Source organism: Leptonotus elevatus, chromosome 14 (genome assembly GCF_054856555.1).
Source record: "Leptonotus elevatus isolate MCC_2025b chromosome 14, RoL_Lele_1.0, whole genome shotgun sequence".
Classification (NCBI taxonomy): Eukaryota; Metazoa; Chordata; class Actinopteri; order Syngnathiformes; family Syngnathidae; genus Leptonotus; species Leptonotus elevatus.
In genome coordinates, this window is record NC_141252.1 from 8,229,764 (window position 1) to 8,248,018 (window position 18,255).

Genomic DNA, 18,255 nt, shown 5'->3' on the forward strand with positions numbered 1-18,255 from the left:
ACGATAAAAAAATGTAATCGCCTGACGCCCCGAAGTTGCGTCAGGCAATTAAAATTTGTAATTAATCACACATTTCATATCTAAAAATTCAAGTTTTTTTCATACTCTTGTTAACAAAAGTGGAAAACATTTTTTAAACTAATAGAAATAGTTCAAATGAATTGTTGACGTCTATAGCCGTGGCAGTGAATGAGTTAAACACATTGCAATTAAATTATTAATAAATAAAGCGGAGAGGCTAACGAGGAGAGTGAATGGGAAAAAGAACAAAAAATTGTGGTGAGAGACATAAAAAGCATTATTTGATTTCAATTTAATAAGTATACAATAGGCATATTCATAAAATGTATAATTTTCATGCAGACTAACATCTTGCCAAAACGACTTGAGGCAATTATGTTCACGGCAGGACTTGAACTATGACCTTCCAGTTCTTGAGTTCAAGAGTCTGGCTGAGCTACTGCCAACCCAAGTGTAGCATATATTGAACTGTTACAAAGCTCACCTAAAAATATGCATCTTGTTGCAAATAAGGCTTTGATCTTCAAAGTTGTGTATCAGATCCAGATGGACTGTAAATACCTGGAAATAAAAGCTGAACTGTTGGTCTCTCGGTCTCATTTTTTCTCTTTTGATGTGAAAGCCAAATATTTTCAATCGACAGCAGCAATGAAGAAATTGGCCTCACTTTTCCAATATTCTTGGAGGGCTTCCACAGTCAACGGTCAACGGTCACTCAAATGCAACTCAATCGTTACCATGTACCATTTTAATAATATGATAAAGAATGACATTAGGCAGACATTGTGTTTCTGTGCTGTATGTCACCAAGACCTCATTGAAAACGAGGGCAGTTATCTCTCCAGGTTGAAAGAAATGTGCAAAATATTTCAGAAATATCAAGATATATTTGCAAAGTTTGAGAATTGCAATGGGTTCCTTGACACTGACACTTCCGTCCATCAAGCGAGCAAGCGAGCAAGCCATCAAGATGTCAATCATCCATCCATCCATCCATCAAGCAAGATGTCATCCGTCCATCAAGCAAGATGTCCTCCATCCATCAATATGTCATTCATCAACCATCCATCCATCAAGCAAGATGTTATCCGTCCATCCATCCATCTATCAATCAAACAAGATGTCATCCATCCATCAAGCAAGATGTCATCATCCATCCAACCATCTATCCATCAAGCAAGATCAAGCAAGCAAGATGTCATCCATCCATCCCATCCATCCATCAAGCAAGATGTTATCCGTCCATCCATCCATCCATCCATCAAGCAAGATGTCATCCATCCATCCCATCCATCAATTTGTCATCCATCCATAAAGCAAGATATCATCCATCTATCATCCATCCATCAAGCAAACAAGATGTCATCCATCCATCCATCAAGCAAGATGTCATCCATCCATCCATCCATCAATGTGTCATCCATCCATCCCATCCATCAATTTGTCATCCATCCATCAATGTGTCATCCATCCATCCCATCCATCAATTTGTCATCCATCCATCCATCCATCCATAAAGCAAGATATCATCCATCCATCCATCCATCATCCATCCATCATCCATCCATCATCCATCATCCATCCATCATCCATCCATCATCCATCCATCCGTCCCAAAAGGCTCACTACACACTGAACTGGTCACCATTCACAGGGCACATAAGGTCAAAGGACCATTCACACTCTCATTCGAACCGTCACTTGAACTTGTCTTTCCTAAAGCAGCACACCATCAGGCCATCGCTCGCCTCTCTGCCCAGAAGTCTTCCTGCTATCGCCTGAGGTTTTTATCCTCAAAGAATCAAGTTCACTTTAATTGTGTATCGGAATGCACTGTCAGATACACAACGAGCCAAACTCACCACACCCAGAAAGTGCTTCCAACCTTTTCTACCACTGTGCAGTATGTGTAAACATTGATTGTAATTCGAACTTTAAGGCAGAAATGATCACAATAGCAACCCATGAAATCAAACGCCGACTGATTACTTTACTACTGCCGAAATCAACATCGCAACACGGCGCAGGAACTCTTGCTTAAAAACATTCACATGACCCCATCATCCCATGCCTGCGTGTTGTAAAAAGACGACTCGCCCCGGGCGAGGTGCACCTATCACCAGTTGCCAGTCAATTGCAGGGATAAACAAACAACCAGTCACACTCAAGATATACACACTAATCACTCGTCCCCTTTACCGCAAAACTTATTTTTATTTTATTAATGCATTGTTATTAAATGATCAGCATTGTGTTTAACTTATTGATATAAGTCCTGGCGGCATGGTGGACTCGTGTTTAGCACCTGAACCTCCTTCCATACCCCCGGAACATTGGAATAACATTTATTCTCATTATTTGACCACTTTTGAAGTTCTCAAGCCCAGTGAGCTAGTTTTCTCCAAATTCTGAGGTTTGGGGTTTGAATTTTGCCTCCAGCAACGCGCGGCACTCTTTCGACTCGGTCCAATAAGGTGGAGGAATTTGTATCATTTGGCGAAAGGCTTCAAAGTCATGGAAAAGTGGGTCAGATCGAAAAAGCTGGAAAGAAGGACAACGCTGGACCGCAAACAAGGCAGCACAAAGACAACGGCGTGCTTAGATCAAATAGGAGGAAGGGCGGATAATAGTAAACACGTGCAGGTAATCAAGGCGGGGCGGGAAAAACACCCAAGGGGAAAAAACAAAACACAACAGAAAGCAATAAGCAGCTGTGAGAGGTGGCAAAAGTACTCACTATTTGAACGATTCAACTGCTCTACTTATAACGGAAGTCAAGTTGTCCCGATTCTCCCAAATGCTAAATAAAGTGTTAATCTAATGTGCGAGGACAAATATACCTCCAGCTTGACAGAATGAGGTGGCGGCATTCATCACGGAGTTGGCAGCTTTTACAGACTGCAGGGGGCACTATGCTGTAAAATAGCCTCTTTGGTATCATGGAACGTGGCAACCCCAAGCGTTTAATGTCCACGTTTCCACGGCGACGTCTCAAAATCAGAAGTGGATTTTACGAGGATGAGGCCAGGAAATGGGGTTTCCACAGCAAGTGGAGCTTGGAAATGTGTGTTGAGGGACGAGGAAATACGTTTGGTCTGTAAAGCCCACTGGATAACGTCATGGCTTATTTTTACTACTTCCTATGGAGACATTGTGGGGTAGGAAGTTTTTGTAATTTAGTTTTTTTTATGGGGGTTCCCAAATCTTTGAATCCTTTATGAAATGTTTTATGATTAACTGACTTTGTTAACAGTATTGTTGCTACTAATACACAAACAAACAAAAAAACACACACAATAAAAAAAAAAAACAGAATTAAAAATGTTTTTGAAAAGACAATGTAACCTATTTAATAGTGGGGGGGGGGGGGGAGGGTTGTTAAAAGCGCTGTTCCTCATGACCACACAAGTGGTGTAAACCTAAAAGACTTTATTTATAAGAATCATTCTGTGGTTTTCTACTTGGCTAATCTATTATATTTCTCTTCTATAAATTGGCCATTCCACTGAATCTTTGTGTAACACTGTCACAATTATATTATATAAATATATATCACCTTTTCCAGGTTTGATGCTAAGATGATTTTGAACATTGCTAACTGACCTGGAGGATTTTAGCTAATTTTAGCATAAACACTCAAGGTTTGAGGGAAAGGAGTTTAAAACAAGAACACATCCGAATTATAAAAAAAAAAAAAAAACATTTTGTTGAGATTATTTATAGATACGGTATATATTGCCAGGGAGACCATTTTAGTCCAATCCCTGTCTGACGCTAAGCTAACCTTGGCTAACAAACACACACACACACACAGGGTGACTGATTACCGGTAGTTTATTTTGGCCTCAAAGTTAGGAGAAAACAACTTTCAAAAGAAGAACACATTAACAGGAGATAAACAGTATATTTTAACTCACTTCTGTTACTTTTAGTCCTGCTAATGAAATGAATACTTGCAGTTCAATAAAACATGAAAAATAAAGTTGCCTGAAATGGGCTAATGTTAACATTTTGATTGGTTCACAGTATGCATATTATTAGATTTCAGGTTGGGAAAAAAAAAAAAATATATATATATATATATATATATATATATATATATCTAAGCAAATTTTGACAGTGTTACACAAAGATTCAGTGGAATAGCCAATTTATAGAGTCATATAATAGATTAACCAAGTAGAAAACCACATCAATAATTTAAAGTCTTTTAGGTTTACGTATGTTACTATCCACTTGTGGGGTCGTGAGGAACAGCGCTTTTACAAAAACAAACCCACTCAGACGCAAAACATCTTCAGCATGAGGTCTGCCGGTCCATTAGTCAACAGCGTCCATTTAGCAGGGCTAGTCATTGCACTGAAGCGGGTGTATTACCATCACCATCACTCAGCACATCACAACTAAGGGTCACCATGGATGTCTACATGACTGTATGTCGCGTCCATTAAACATAATCCTGACATGATATCATTTGTCGGGATTGTACTATTTATTGTCGCCAATTTATCATTCTCTCCCATGCATTTTTTCCCACATACGTACGTCGGACCCCAAATACTGACCAGTGTCTGACTCATGGTGACGAATGAAAGCGAGTGTGTTTTATGCTTTTTCTCATTACCAAAAATAGAGATGAGTTTCTGTTACAGATAAGATCATTTCCTCTGTTTGACAGATGCACTGCTGAATGGCTCGCATCAGCAATTTATTGCGGCCACTGTTCAGGCATGCACCAGAGAAACAGAAACAAAAAAAATCTTAACTCATCGCCTCTGCACCTCTTGGGAAAAATACTTTTTGACTCACAAACTTCCTGGTAATATGTCATTTGAGATTTCTTGCGAACATGTTCTGCACCAAATGTTCAGTTTTGACATGGTTGGACGCTGTTATCAGGCCCTGTCGATAAATATCATTAAGATGGCCCTCATTTATTTTGTCGATATACCAGACACACACAAACACACCCCACACACACGCACACAAAAGAGGACTGAACTACAAATTAGCTCGATGATATCATTTCTGCTTCTTTTTTCTCTTCTACTAGACGGACAAAAAAGTCTGAATAACGGGGTTTTGTGTATATGTTGACAGACACATTCAGAGCATAATTACCACTATTTATAATAGTCTGAGTAAACAACATGTTTTAATAATTAGAATGAAGAAACATTAACAAATTGCCAAAAAAAAAGAAGTTTTTTTGTAGTTATATTTCTGTATGTATATATTTATGTAAGTTGACCACCAAGGGGGAGGGACAAGAGAGAGAGAGAGAGAGAGAGAGAGAGAGAGAGAGAGAGAGAGAGAGAGAGAGAGAGAGAAAATAGTGCTATTTGGTATTTTTAATGCATGTAAATAAATCTGGAAGGAAAAAATACCTTGGATATTAAATATAAACATATGTTATTATGTTGCTGAATAAATAAATACATTTGTGAAAAATTACATACACAAATACATTTTATATGCAATTCCATTAACAAATTGATCACTAATTAAAATCAATAAGTAAAAAAACAAAAATGAAAAATGTAAAGAAACAAAGTGTTCCCTTAATTGTTTTGATTTTTTTTTTTTTTGCAGTGTATATAGCTTCAACTGCCAGGGCCCATGTTTTGCATGCCAACCTTGCCATGTTGCTTTGTGGTTAATAATAATAATAAAAAATATGTATGAGTCATATTCTTTCGACGGAAATTTTTTGTATTTACAGGATATCCCAAAATTCACTTAGCACTTCATTTTTCAATGCCTTGCTAAATAACATTGAAGCCGTGTTGCAGAATTGGCTGGCGAGAAGTTTTTCTATCCTCAACTGCAGTTTGGCGCCATTTTGAGAAGCTTATTTGCCATCACCTGCTCTAATGAAATTACATGACTTTTCTCAAAATGGCACACTCTTGGAGACGGAGCTTGCACAAAGCTAGTCTATCTGGACAGCTCTGCTGGGTTCAACTGCAGTCAGGGTTTGACTAAAAAAAAACGTCAGTGGCCATTTTGCATTCACAAATAATTTACATTTTAAATATTTGATATGTTTTAGTATACATTGCACCAGGATGGCCGAGTGGTTAAGGCGTTGGACTTAAGATCCAATGGACATGAAGTCCTTGTGGGTTCAAGCCCCACTCCTGGTAAAATGTGACAAATGAACTACACTAACCTGTCCCACATTTATGTCTCATTCATCAAATGCATTTTAAGAATATCTTCCACCATGCCAACCTTTCTGTGAATTCTCAGTGAAAAATATGTAAATTAAAGCCAGGTATGTAAATGAGGACTATTCTGCCGTGTGGTGGACGTTGGTTCTCTACTCGTGTCACTGATTAATGCGTTTCCAGTGATTCAGCATTCGCCAACAGTGATCGTCTGGCTGCTATCCCAATTTTCTTAACGTTTATGAGTGAGTCACCGCGCTTGTGCGTTTGACAAGTAGCTACAAAGGCCTCTTACACACACTTTCCACTATCTCTGTTGGGCTTTTGTTACCTGAACCGCCGCCGCTGATAATACGTACTTGAGGCCTCCCCCGAGGCCGTTGTGAGCAGATACCGCGGGAGTGGCGAGCCGCCTCCACAAAAAAATAAAAGTTCTAACGACTTATTGCTGCAGGCAACATTATAATGGATGTTTGAACCTGTTTCTATGGTTTGGTGTTGAAATTATTAGTACACTCATAATAAATTAAACCAAATTCTCAGGTGTCTCCAGGTCAACAAATTAAATTGAACTATGTATAAAAAGAACCTAATCTATAAAAAAAAGAAAAAAAGACTTAAAGGCTGTGATTTTCCGCATGGGGATTCTAAACCCGAGTTGAGTGGAGCATGCGCAGTGTCAACGTTTGTTATCTATGGTCTGCTTCCGCCGAGATTGTTGGCTCGGCTTGGTTGGTATTCATCAGTCCTTTGGCGCTCCAGCACGGCCCTGTCAGTTGTTCCTCCCACGCCGTGAGGTCACACTCGCGTAGTCGTCCCACCTGGCTGTTATCAGCAAATATCCTTCCCACCGAGGGCGAAAAGCTCTGCTCCCACCTCCACAATGTTTTCCATTCGAATCACAGTTTTTGGACCAGTGAGATGTGTTACCGCCTTATCGCCTTTTTTGGGCTTTACAACATGTACGCAGGTGTCCTTTGTCACATATTGTATGTCTAACCTACTTTCAAACATGGGTTGCTGCGTGACGGATACTGACCAACAGCTTTCTACACCATGTCTGCACCGTGCTGGAACTTTCAGCACACACATATGGAGACAAGGCTTTAAATCGGTTTCTTTTCTTGATATGATGCGAAATTGTTATATTGCATCTTTTGTTTAAGGAGCCTTGCTCTTTTATTGTTATAAGAGCACAGCTAACGAGTATGGAATTGACTACATAAGAGGGCAATGCAAATATTGATGCATCATTTCGAGTGGTAGTGGTTATTTCTATATTCCTGATTTTTATATTCCCAATTACAAACAACTAGTTAACAAATTGAAATTAGTTAAGTTAGTAATCAAATGTAATTAGTTAACACATTCAGATTGAAGAAAAAAAAATGTGGAGGAATTTGTAATTATGGTTTAAATATGAATTTTACTATGTACTCAGGAAGAAGAAGAACAAATTATTTTATAGATACAGTACGCTGATACATGACTTTCTTTTGTTGGTTGTAATTGTATGAATGTTATTATGCTGTATATATTATTGTTCCTGAGCGGCACAGACAAGTCTCACTATGTTGCTCACTGAGTCACCTGGTGGCCACATTAAAAAATAACACAATATGAAACGTCTTCAGAAGGGCACAGTTCGCAAACGAGGAGCTGTTATATGTAGCAAACAGTAGCGATTGATAATATAAGTGATGGAATAATATTGTGTTTTTACTTAGCCTCTATAAATAAACATGAGCCATCTATATATAAAGTCTCCAGGTAATCCAAGCTCACATTGTCCCATAATATAAAAGCTAATAATAGCACATACGTATTTCGCCAGACGCTTAAGCTTTGATGTGACCGGAAACGCCCCCCACCACCACCCACCCCATGTCTGGCACGGGTGAGTATATGGAATATTTGTCCGCTGAGCTTGTGGAATGCATTTTTGTGCGCGTCTCGGATGTGACTGGGACGAGCTGTGTGAGGTAAGAGGTCCCAGGATCCGCCCAGCGAGCGCGCGGGTGCGCTCCTCTGGTCTGCCATTGGTGCAGCCCGCAGCTCAGGAATGTCTCTCAACCCTTCAAATAGTCTCCACTCGCGCCCTAACAGGCAGTCACTCAGTGCAATCGAACTTGAGAGCATCAATTGGAATTAAAAATAATAGTAATAATAATAAAGCACGACTTTCGACTTGAGCCTCAAGAAAGAGACCGGATCAATAATAACTGAAGGACATCTTTTTTTCTTTTTTTAAATCCACTCAACTCGTCTGTCTTTGAAGGAATCTTCTTTTATAAGGTTTGTATAATATTTACATTATAACTAGTCCTCACAAGTGACAAATTTGGATGTGAAAAGATGTCATATATAATTCATATTCTTCGTCTTGATTTTAGCTTTGACTTGCGCGAGAGAGATGATGCTGCGTGGCATCTTTCTGTTGTTGATGCTTTGGAGTTGTGAGGGTGCAATATTGGCAGGTGAGAATGCAGAACAATGACATCAAATGAGTTACAGCCGCATTTTCTTTTCATAATGTATATAAAAAAAAACGCGCATGTGTCCTTGTTTCCCGCAGAGAGTCGTGACGACAACAGCGTTTACGACTTATTTGATCTGGTGCGGGTCGACAAGAGGCACAATGGAGTCGCCTTAGTCAAAGGGGCTGACCCATACAGCCCGGCGTACAAGATTATGAACGCAGACCTGATCCCCCCCGTCCCTGACAACTCCTTCGGGGATCTTATCGACTCCATCCAGCTGGAGAGGGGCTTCATCCTCCTGGTCAACCTAAAGCAGTCCAAGAGGAACAGGGGAAGCCTTCTGACCATTGAGAAGAAAGACGGCTCGGGTCCCGTGCTGGAGATCATCTCCAACGGCAAGGCCAACACGTTAGACGTCTTTTACTCCACCGGTGACCATCAGCAGCTGGTGTCCATCGAGGAGCCAAATTTAGCTACGGGACACTGGAAGAACATCACGCTCTTCTTCCAGGACGACCGCGTGAAACTCTTTGTGGGCTGCGATGAAATCAACGTGTCCGAGATGGACGAGCCCATCCAGAAAGTGTTGTCCCAAGAGCTGGTGGACATCGCCAGGCTCAGAATTGGCAAGGGAGCAACTAGGGACAAATTTATGGTAAGCACTTAGGGTCAAGTCTTCTTTTCATTGCTGCATGTTTGTTTGGAACATGTCTGTTAAATCTTTTTTTCTTTTTTTTTTATAGGGAGTGCTTCAGAATGTGAGATTTGTCTTTGGGACATCCCTGGAGACCATTCTGAGAAATAAAGGATGCGAAAATGGAGGTAAGGTTTCAGAGTATATCGCACAAGTGAGGTCGAGGGCGGAGTTTGCATCTTTTGTCCCTATAATTAGCTTGTTATGTCCCAAATGATGATTGATTCGAAGTAATAAAAATCCATTGCATTGTGCTTGCACCTGCAGCTGTCTTGACTGACGTCCTGACACTGGGAAACCCAATGAATGGCTCCAGCCCTGCCATCAGGACCGATTACACTGGCCACAAAACCAAAGGTGAGACTTTCTCCAATAATTTGTGGATTTGGTGTCAAGTTTGTTGCCCTACCTTGTACTTACTGAACCTCTCACGAGATTTAAAAACTGAAGGTGCCAGATAGAACCATATAAGTTTGTTGAACCTCCTTTTCATCTCTTCACTTGACATTTAAAAGCAGTTGAAAACATACTTGACTGGTTTGGCATTACAGTAATACTTATGTATACAGTAAATTCTGTAGAGTAAATTTTAATATATTTAGAGTGGTACCAAATAGACTCAGTTTTAGAGTAATATTTACACTTGGAAGAGACTAAAATAAAGAATTAAAAAATATATAAAAATAAAAGTCAGTTAAGGGTTGAGGAACGAACTCACAAACTTCAACTTGGGAGACATCCGATCTACTCCCTGAGCCATGCAGCTCCTGCTGTGTTATTATATATATATATATATATATATATATATATATCTATCTCATGTCAGCTGGAATCTTCCAAGAGACCAAAAACGATGTTTATGGTCTCCTCTTGGAGATAAGCAAACAGTAGGCGGGGCATAGCTCAGGTGGTAGTGTGGCAGTCTCCCAAGATGAAGGTCGTGAGTTCGTTCCTCAACCCTTGAGTGACTACTCTAAACTGAGTCGATTTGGTCCCAATCTAAATAGTCAAATTTACTCTAGAGAATTTACTGTGTATGAATCAGTCAGTTGTTATTAACTTCTCTCTCTCTCTCCGTCCCAGATCTCCAATCATTCTGCGGCCTCTCCTGCGAGGACATCGCAGGCCTGTTCAAGGAGCTGCGAGGCCTCGGCGTGGTAGTGAAGCATGTGACCAACGAGCTGCGGAGAGTGGTAAGCACTGCAGAACCGCACCCCGTCTTGTTTGCATCCAAGCGAGCGCATTCCCAGTGCCACTTGTCGCTGTCGTGGCAGCCCGTGGCCAAGTTCCTAATGAGAGCCATGTGAATACACAACTATGTTGCTTATATTTGCATCGCTCCACTAGAGTCAGGCTATGTCTTAATCATTATGTCGGATGGTGATTCATTTGTGCTGGAACTTTGGCAAAGTGAAAGTTTTCCATCCTTGGTCCCCAGCTAGCCCCCCTCCCCTTATTCCCCTCACTCAATTTCGTTTTTTTTCTTCTTCTGCAGTCTGAGGTCAGCGCCAGCATTCAAGAGCAAATCAAGAACCACGGCAGTGTTTGCATCCACAATGGGATTGTGCACCAAGACAGAGAAGAGTGGACCGTGGATGACTGCACTGAGTGTACCTGCCAGGTAAGTGAAGAAACAGTTGTGTTTCCTACTGTGGGTGCCAACACGATGTGAACAGCTTAGGCAATAGTTTTCTTGAGACAAACAAAAGCAAGCAGGGGGACATTTTCCCTGAATGGAGTTATGATTTATGTCAACAAAGCAGGATTGTTGAGGTCCCGGTTACAATTGTGAAAAAAAAAACTATTGCAGTTAAGCCCGACATGCAGCTCATCATTCTTGTAATAATCTGACCGTCTCTCCATTTAGAACTCTGCCACCATATGTCGAAAAATCTCCTGCCCTCTGATTCCCTGCACCAATGGCACCGTGCCAGAGGGCGAGTGCTGCCCCCGATGTGGAAATCGTAAGTTTTTGTTTCTTCAAATACAGTGACGCGAGTGCCTCAACTTACGAGCTCAGAGTGGAAACGTGATTTGAAATAGAAATTAAATTGAGTTAATAACTTGAATAAATTCAACTCCTAAGTCAAGGCACCACCCAACTTATTTCATTCTTGTCTCCATTCTGCCAAAATGTAACGTTTTTAAACCCCCTCCCCGCTTACAGCAAGTGACTCTGCTGAGGACGACTGGTCCCCCTGGTCTCAGTGGACCCGTTGCTCGGTGACTTGTGGTCGGGGCATCCAGCAGCGTGGACGCTCTTGCGATCGCATCAATAGTAATTGTGAGGGCACCTCAGTCCAAACCCGTGACTGTTTCCCTCAGGAATGCGACAAACGCTGTAAGTAAGACTTCCATTTAAATCTGATCTACTCTAGCCATGAAGGATGAGGAGTGAATTGTGTATTTGGCACTCACAGTCAAACAAGATGGAGGTTGGAGCCATTGGTCTCCCTGGTCCTCGTGCTCTGTGACCTGCGGGGAGGGGGTCATCACTCGCATACGCCTCTGCAACTCTCCAACACCCCAGATGGGTGGCATGGACTGCCAGGGAGAGGGACGCCAAACTGAAATCTGCCAAAAGTCACCATGTCCCAGTAAGTTCAATTTTATCATCACAAATACTTCCACGGTCTAGAAGAACAAACTGATTGTTGTAATTTGTCCAACTTTCAGTCGATGGCGGTTGGGGACCTTGGTCACCGTGGGACACGTGCACGGTGTCATGTAACGGAGGCATCCAGAACCGCAAACGTCTGTGTTCTGATCCTATTCCCAAATACGGTGGAAAGGACTGTGTTGGTGACGCCACCATGTCTCAAGTGTGCAACAAACAGGACTGTCCCATTGGTAAGCACATAGAATGATCTCGGAGTTATTTCCAAATTATATTTGCATGACATGACAGCCAACAATGTTACCCCTGCAGACGGTTGCCTCTCCAACCCATGCTTCCCCGGCTCAAAGTGTATTAGCTTCCCCGATGGCTCGTTCAAGTGTGGCAAGTGTCCGCTCGGCTACAAAGGAGACGGTATCACCTGCAAAGACATTGATGAGTGCAAGGAGGTCCCCGATGCTTGCTATACACACAACGGAGTCCATCGCTGTGAGAACACAGAGCCAGGTTACAACTGCCAGGCATGCCCTGCTCGTTACTCTGGCCCTCAGCCCTTTGGAAGAGGAGTGGAACAGGCCACTGCGAAAAAACAGGTTTGAATGATAACTTAGTGCTTGTTCTTAACCAGAAATCTTGTTTCTGTGTTATTAAGCTTCTGGGATGTTTTGTTTTTAGGTTTGCAAACCACGTAACCCATGCCAGGATGGTAGCCACAACTGCAACAAAAATGCCAACTGCATTTACTTGGGCGTCTTCTCCGAGTCCATGTTCCGCTGTGAGTGCAAGCCGGGCTATGCTGGCAATGGATTTATCTGTGGAGAGGATACTGACCTGGATGGTTGGCCCAACTCTGACCTCTTATGTGTGACCAATGCTACCTATCACTGCAAGAAGGTAACCTCAAACTACTACAGAACTCCAAAAGGTCACAATTCCATGATATGACATAAATGGACAAATCCTCTACTTGGGTCAATTTGACCCAACTTTGGGTAAAATATTGGGTCATATTGTATAAAACAACCCAGAAAGTTGGGTCAGATTGTCTATTTGGGTCAGTTTCACCCACCTTTGGGTCAACAATTGGGTAATTTTCTATAAAACAACCCAGAAAGTTGGGTTAGATCCTCGAGTTGGATCAATTTGACCCAACTTGGGGTAAAAAAAAAAAAGAAGAGTAATTTTGTATATAACGACCCATGTTGGGTCAAACACTCCACTTGGGTTAATTTGACCCAAATATTTGGTCATTTTATGTAAGACAACCCAGGTCAAATTCAACCATAAAGTGGATCGGTCCATTTTTGAATCACAATTGGGTTACTTTTGACTCAACTGTTTTCAGAGTGTAAAACAGCTCAACTTAACTCCATATGTGTTTTTTTCTATACAGGATAACTGCCCCAACCTCCCCAATTCTGGTCAGGAAGATTATGACAAGGATGGCCAGGGTGATGAATGTGACTACGATGATGACAATGATCGTATCCCTGATGATAGGGTAAGTAATCCCAACAGTGTGTTTTATTGGTTTAACACCGAGCCTTCCCCACAGACCAGGCAGCTACAATTTACAAATCAGTTTCATGCACACAAATAGAAATGCAAAGTTTCTCCCTTATAATCTTACAATATCATGACATTTTCCTTAGGACAACTGCCCGAGAGTGTACAACCCCGCCCAGTACGATGCAGACAGGGATGATATCGGTGACAGTTGTGACAACTGTATTTTTGAGTCAAACACTGACCAGACCGACACTGACAATAATGGAGAGGGGGATGCCTGCGCTGTGGATATTGACGGTGATGGTAAGAGACCATTTATAATTCCTACAGTGGTATTAAGTTTCACAGCTTCCCAGGGTCTTAAACAAACATTAGCTTGGTCCCGTTGGCTAATCCAACAATGTGCTTCAACTCAACAGGCGTTCTGAATGAGAATGACAACTGCCCATATGTTTACAATGTGGACCAGAGGGATACAGATCGGGACGGGGTGGGAGACCACTGCGATAACTGCCCTCTCGAGCATAACCCTGATCAGGTAAGGTCAGACCCCGGCTTGCACTTTTACCTTATTCATCTCTCAGCATGGACCACTGGCGTGCTGTGAACAAATGTCAACGATCCGTCTGGAAGCCGTAGAGGCTATAAATTGACTTTAAAGAAAGAGAGGAATGTGTCAGCCTCATCCAACTTTGAATCAGATGTGATTTGAGGATCGCAGTGATGATAGCTTGCATGCCGGGACACTTAAATTCCGTCCAGAGAATTGTTTCTCATACTAAAGAATAACAGTCTCCCAGTGTCTGGGCCATAAAACGAAGAATTCCTTTCTCCAACAGACTGACTCAGACTCGGATCTCGTGGGAGACAAGTGTGACAACAACCAGGACATTGATGAAGATGGCCACCAGAACAATTTGGACAACTGTCCTTACATACCAAATGCCAACCAGGCAGATCACGACAAGGACGGCAAGGGTGACGCCTGTGACCACGATGACGACAATGATGGTATTCCCGATGACAAGGACAATTGCAGGCTGGCCTTTAACCCCGATCAGCTGGACTCTGATGGTGAGTCACTCCTTCAGTCAATCCTCTTATTATGTATTTATACTGTGGTTGCCTCATGGTATCATGTATCGTTTTAGGCGATGGCCGAGGCGATGTGTGCAAAGATGATTTCGACCAAGACAAGATCCCGGACATTTATGACGTTTGCCCGGAGAATTTTGACATCAGTGAAACCGACTTCCGCCGTTTCCAGATGGTTCCTCTTGATCCTAAAGGAACTTCTCAGATTGATCCCAATTGGGTTGTCAGACATCAGGGCAAGGAGTTGGTACAGACTGTCAACTGCGACCCAGGCATTGCCGTTGGTACGAAACCACATATCGACATTTCTCTTTAGAAATTCACCACGTCGTTCTTGGCAAAACCTAAACCTTCTCCTCTTCCTACCAGGTTATGATGAGTTCAACGCTGTCGACTTCAGCGGAACGTTCTTCGTCAACACAGACCGAGATGACGACTACGCTGGTTTTGTGTTTGGCTACCAGTCAAGCTCTCGATTCTACTCAGTCATGTGGAAGCAGATCACACAGACATACTGGTCTCACGAACCCACGAAGGCTCAAGGCTACGCGGGCCTGTCCATCAAAGTGATCAACTCCACCACCGGCCCTGGTGAGCACCTGAGGAATGCACTGTGGCACACTGGAGACACACCAGGACAGGTGAGCTCTCAATTTTTTTAGGACTCGAATAGTCCTCTTGGTTAAAGATCGGAACACATTTGAAAATTGATATTGATTTACAGGTTCGCACTCTGTGGTACGACCCTAAGAAGATCGGCTGGAAGGACTTCACCGCTTACAGATGGCACCTGATCCATAGACCAAAGAGTGGACTTATCAGGTAAGTTGTAAAAACCAAGAAAGAAATTGTGACATCTTTATTTTTTGAGGTGATCTCACATGTTTGCTCTTTGGGTTTTAGAGTTGTGATGTACGAGGGCAAGAGAATCATGGCCGACTCCGGAAACATCTATGACAAAACCTATGCTGGAGGAAGACTAGGGTTGTACGTCTTCTCTCAGGAGATGGTTTACTTCTCCGACCTTAAATATGAATGTAAAGGTAAGATCTAAAATGCATATACATTATTGTAGGTCTTTGTAAAAAAAATCAACATGAGACTCATCTGTCTATTTTCAATTTCTTTCAGATGCGTAATGCAATTAGCACATCCTGGCAAAAAGGACGTCTCCCAATTTGACGATACGACCCGGGCAATGCACGTTGATGAGCAAGAGTGGTATAGCGTGAGGTAACGTGACCTCAGGACTTGAAAGCAAAATGAAAGTTCAATGATATTTCTGCACCAAATTCATATTGCGAGAAGAAGAATTTGGCCCCGTCCTTTGCCTCCAAAAGAGGGGCCACATTTATTGCTTTGCACACCTGAACTTTGCTGGTATCCCTCTGTGGTGGAAGGATCAAAGGGAAATTCCTTCTTTTCGTTTTCTTTTCATCCTCGAGCATTAATGTACATCTGCTGTGGACTCTTAAGATACTCATTTTGAAGAAAGCAGTAGGAGAACTTTCTTTGGCTGTGGGAATATTCCTTCTCGAAGGAGCCATTGAGGGACCATGGACAGTTTGGAATGACTGTTATGATCTAAGATTGTGAGTGCGGTTTGAGTGAATGTGCACGTATATTGGCTCCCAAAAATTACAAGAAAAAAAAAAACGGCAAATTTTTTTTCTCACCTTTTCAGTAAGTCACTCTTCCAAATTGACTTTATTATTTAAGGTCTTCTACATAGGGATGGCCAAACGGTAGAACTTCTCAGGTTAAGAGCACAAAAAGGAGAGCACAGGGCCCAAAGCAGGTATACTCTGCATTGCTTTGGAACTATGAATTTTTGGCAAAATATATGTAGTGTTTTATGAAGATATTAAGGGACTAAATAGTCGGGACTGGCATGGAAGCTGAGCTACATCTAGGCTATGACAACTCCTCCAGGTAGCACTATTCTCTCAGTATCGTAACACAAGTTCAGAATTTTCCATTTTAAATATTTATTTTAGTCCACACTCCATTAAATGTTCATTCGTAGGAAATGAGAGTCAGTCTATTTTAAGTCAAGTGTTCTATTTTTATTTTTTTTTTTAACTAAACTCTTAGGTCAAGAATCAACATTAGACCCCGGACCATGTACGCGTGTGCACAGCATGCATGGCTGGTGTGCCTGAGCTTGTGTGTATATTTCTAACAAAGGGAAAACTAAAGGATATCCTTTAAACACAATTATTACCTCATGAATGGTTTTTGTATTGAGGCCAGCAATAGATAAACAAATCGCTTTTCTTACAACAATTTGAAAGTCTTCAATTTGCTTTTTTTTGGACTGTACTATCATTCATGTGTTGTATATAAGATATTTTTCTAGGGGAGGAAAAAAAAGAAAGAAGGCCAAACAAGAAAAAATAAGGAAATGTTTTGACTGTGTTGTATTTTCCAGTGATAACTTATTATGTTGAAGTTATGTCATTTGTGTAGATATATGCTATTTAAATAATTTATCTCGAAGCGTAGCCTCGTGGAAACGCTTCTGTCTGTATAAACTCATTTGCACACTGATATGAGGATGTGTTTTTATTTTGATGACGCTTTTCCATAAACATGTACCATAGTTTTTACCCAAAAAAAGTGCTGTTCATACTTGTACTTGTTATTTTGTTATATGTCAAGAGAAAATAAACGCTTCCAGAAAGAAGTACTTCTTGTGACTTGTGATCTTTTGTGGGGGGCCTGTCAAGCAAAAAGTTGAATCGTCGAACGGATAGTTCAAGACCCAGGATGTTGTATTTACTTTGATTGAGATCTCGTCCTTACAAAAGCAAAAAGAGTCGGGCCGTGCTGTGTCAAGCAACTGGAATCCATTAGTTGGGTCTGCTGACAGTTCAGAGAAAGGGAGTATCCTTGGGAGTCAACAGCAGGAAAACTCACCATGAAATATAATGCTCTTAAACAGCACATTCATACAGATATGATTACACATCACACAAGCATGTCTTCAAACCTGCAGACGATGAGGAATTTAACACGCCGGAGTTATAAATTCATTCACTTTAGTACCGTCAACGTGACTTTCTGCTGAGCATTGTCTTTATGAGGAATGCGTATTAAAATGGCAGTTTTCTTAGAAAGTGCCAGAATTTATGATTATTTTCTGTGCCAGAATTTATGATTATTTTCTATTCATCTAAGACACAGGGACTGTATACTGCTTACTAGCTGATAATTGTGACACATTTTTAAGATTGGTAAGCCACAATCAATTGCTGCTTTACCACTACTCAGTTTGAAGAAAGCGGTTATCCACGACAAAATGATAATTTAAATGACGAGGCACCTGCTGAACCAGTGAGCAACCATCAATGATTTACGTCGCAGATTGGTTTTATCAGCTCAGCACACCGGGAAATCTGGCCGATCCGATCCTAGGCATAATATCTCATCGTACCTGGTAGTACTAACACTAATAACTAATAAAGTCCATTGTTTAATTGGCTCCCACAGAGCCGATTTTAACACTTTTTCAGACTTTATATAGCTCCACACTCTCCAGTGTTAAATCAACACTTGAAGTAGTTAAATATTTAACACAGAAAAATGCTGCTGACTTGTCTTTCTCAAATTAGAAAAATGCAGGTGTGAAGGCAAAGTTATTTCACAGTGAGATCCGGGACAACATTT

General features: G+C 41.4%; 1 protein-coding gene and 1 non-coding gene across 2 annotated transcripts; both read left to right on the forward strand.

The window, feature by feature from the left end:
* The first annotated feature begins 6,083 nt into the window (after positions 1 to 6,083).
* trnal-uaa (transfer RNA leucine (anticodon UAA)) lies at positions 6,084 to 6,167 on the forward strand. Its single transcript has one exon. It is a non-coding gene; the product is annotated as a tRNA-Leu (tRNA).
* A 2,134-nt stretch (positions 6,168 to 8,301) lies between these two features.
* On the forward strand, positions 8,302 to 17,272 carry LOC147162834 (thrombospondin-1-like). Its single transcript, XM_086094687.1, has 22 exons — positions 8,302 to 8,486; positions 8,585 to 8,668; positions 8,767 to 9,326; positions 9,415 to 9,493; positions 9,633 to 9,722; positions 10,449 to 10,558; positions 10,861 to 10,986; positions 11,233 to 11,329; positions 11,533 to 11,706; positions 11,786 to 11,962; positions 12,042 to 12,215; positions 12,295 to 12,575; positions 12,658 to 12,876; positions 13,376 to 13,483; positions 13,635 to 13,794; positions 13,911 to 14,029; positions 14,331 to 14,565; positions 14,643 to 14,870; positions 14,956 to 15,227; positions 15,311 to 15,408; positions 15,490 to 15,629; positions 15,718 to 17,272. Exons 2-22 carry the CDS (start codon positions 8,605 to 8,607, stop codon positions 15,723 to 15,725), a joined length of 3,519 nt encoding a protein of 1,172 aa, XP_085950813.1. The 5' UTR covers positions 8,302 to 8,486; positions 8,585 to 8,604; the 3' UTR covers positions 15,726 to 17,272.
* Positions 17,273 to 18,255: the final 983 nt, after the last annotated feature.

What these genes read in the sequence shown, in the direction of transcription:
- LOC147162834 (XM_086094687.1), top strand. Translation starts at nt 8,605, where the DNA reads ATGATGCTGCGTGGCATCTTTCTGTTGTTGATGCTTTGGAGTTGTGAG. An exon ending in CTACCTATCACTGCAAGAAG is followed by an intron (nt 12,877 to 13,375) that starts GTAACCTCAAAC and finishes TTTTCTATACAG; the next exon opens with GATAACTGCCCCAACCTCCC. An exon ending in CGACCCAGGCATTGCCGTTG is followed by an intron (nt 14,871 to 14,955) that starts GTACGAAACCAC and finishes TCTTCCTACCAG; the next exon opens with GTTATGATGAGTTCAACGCT.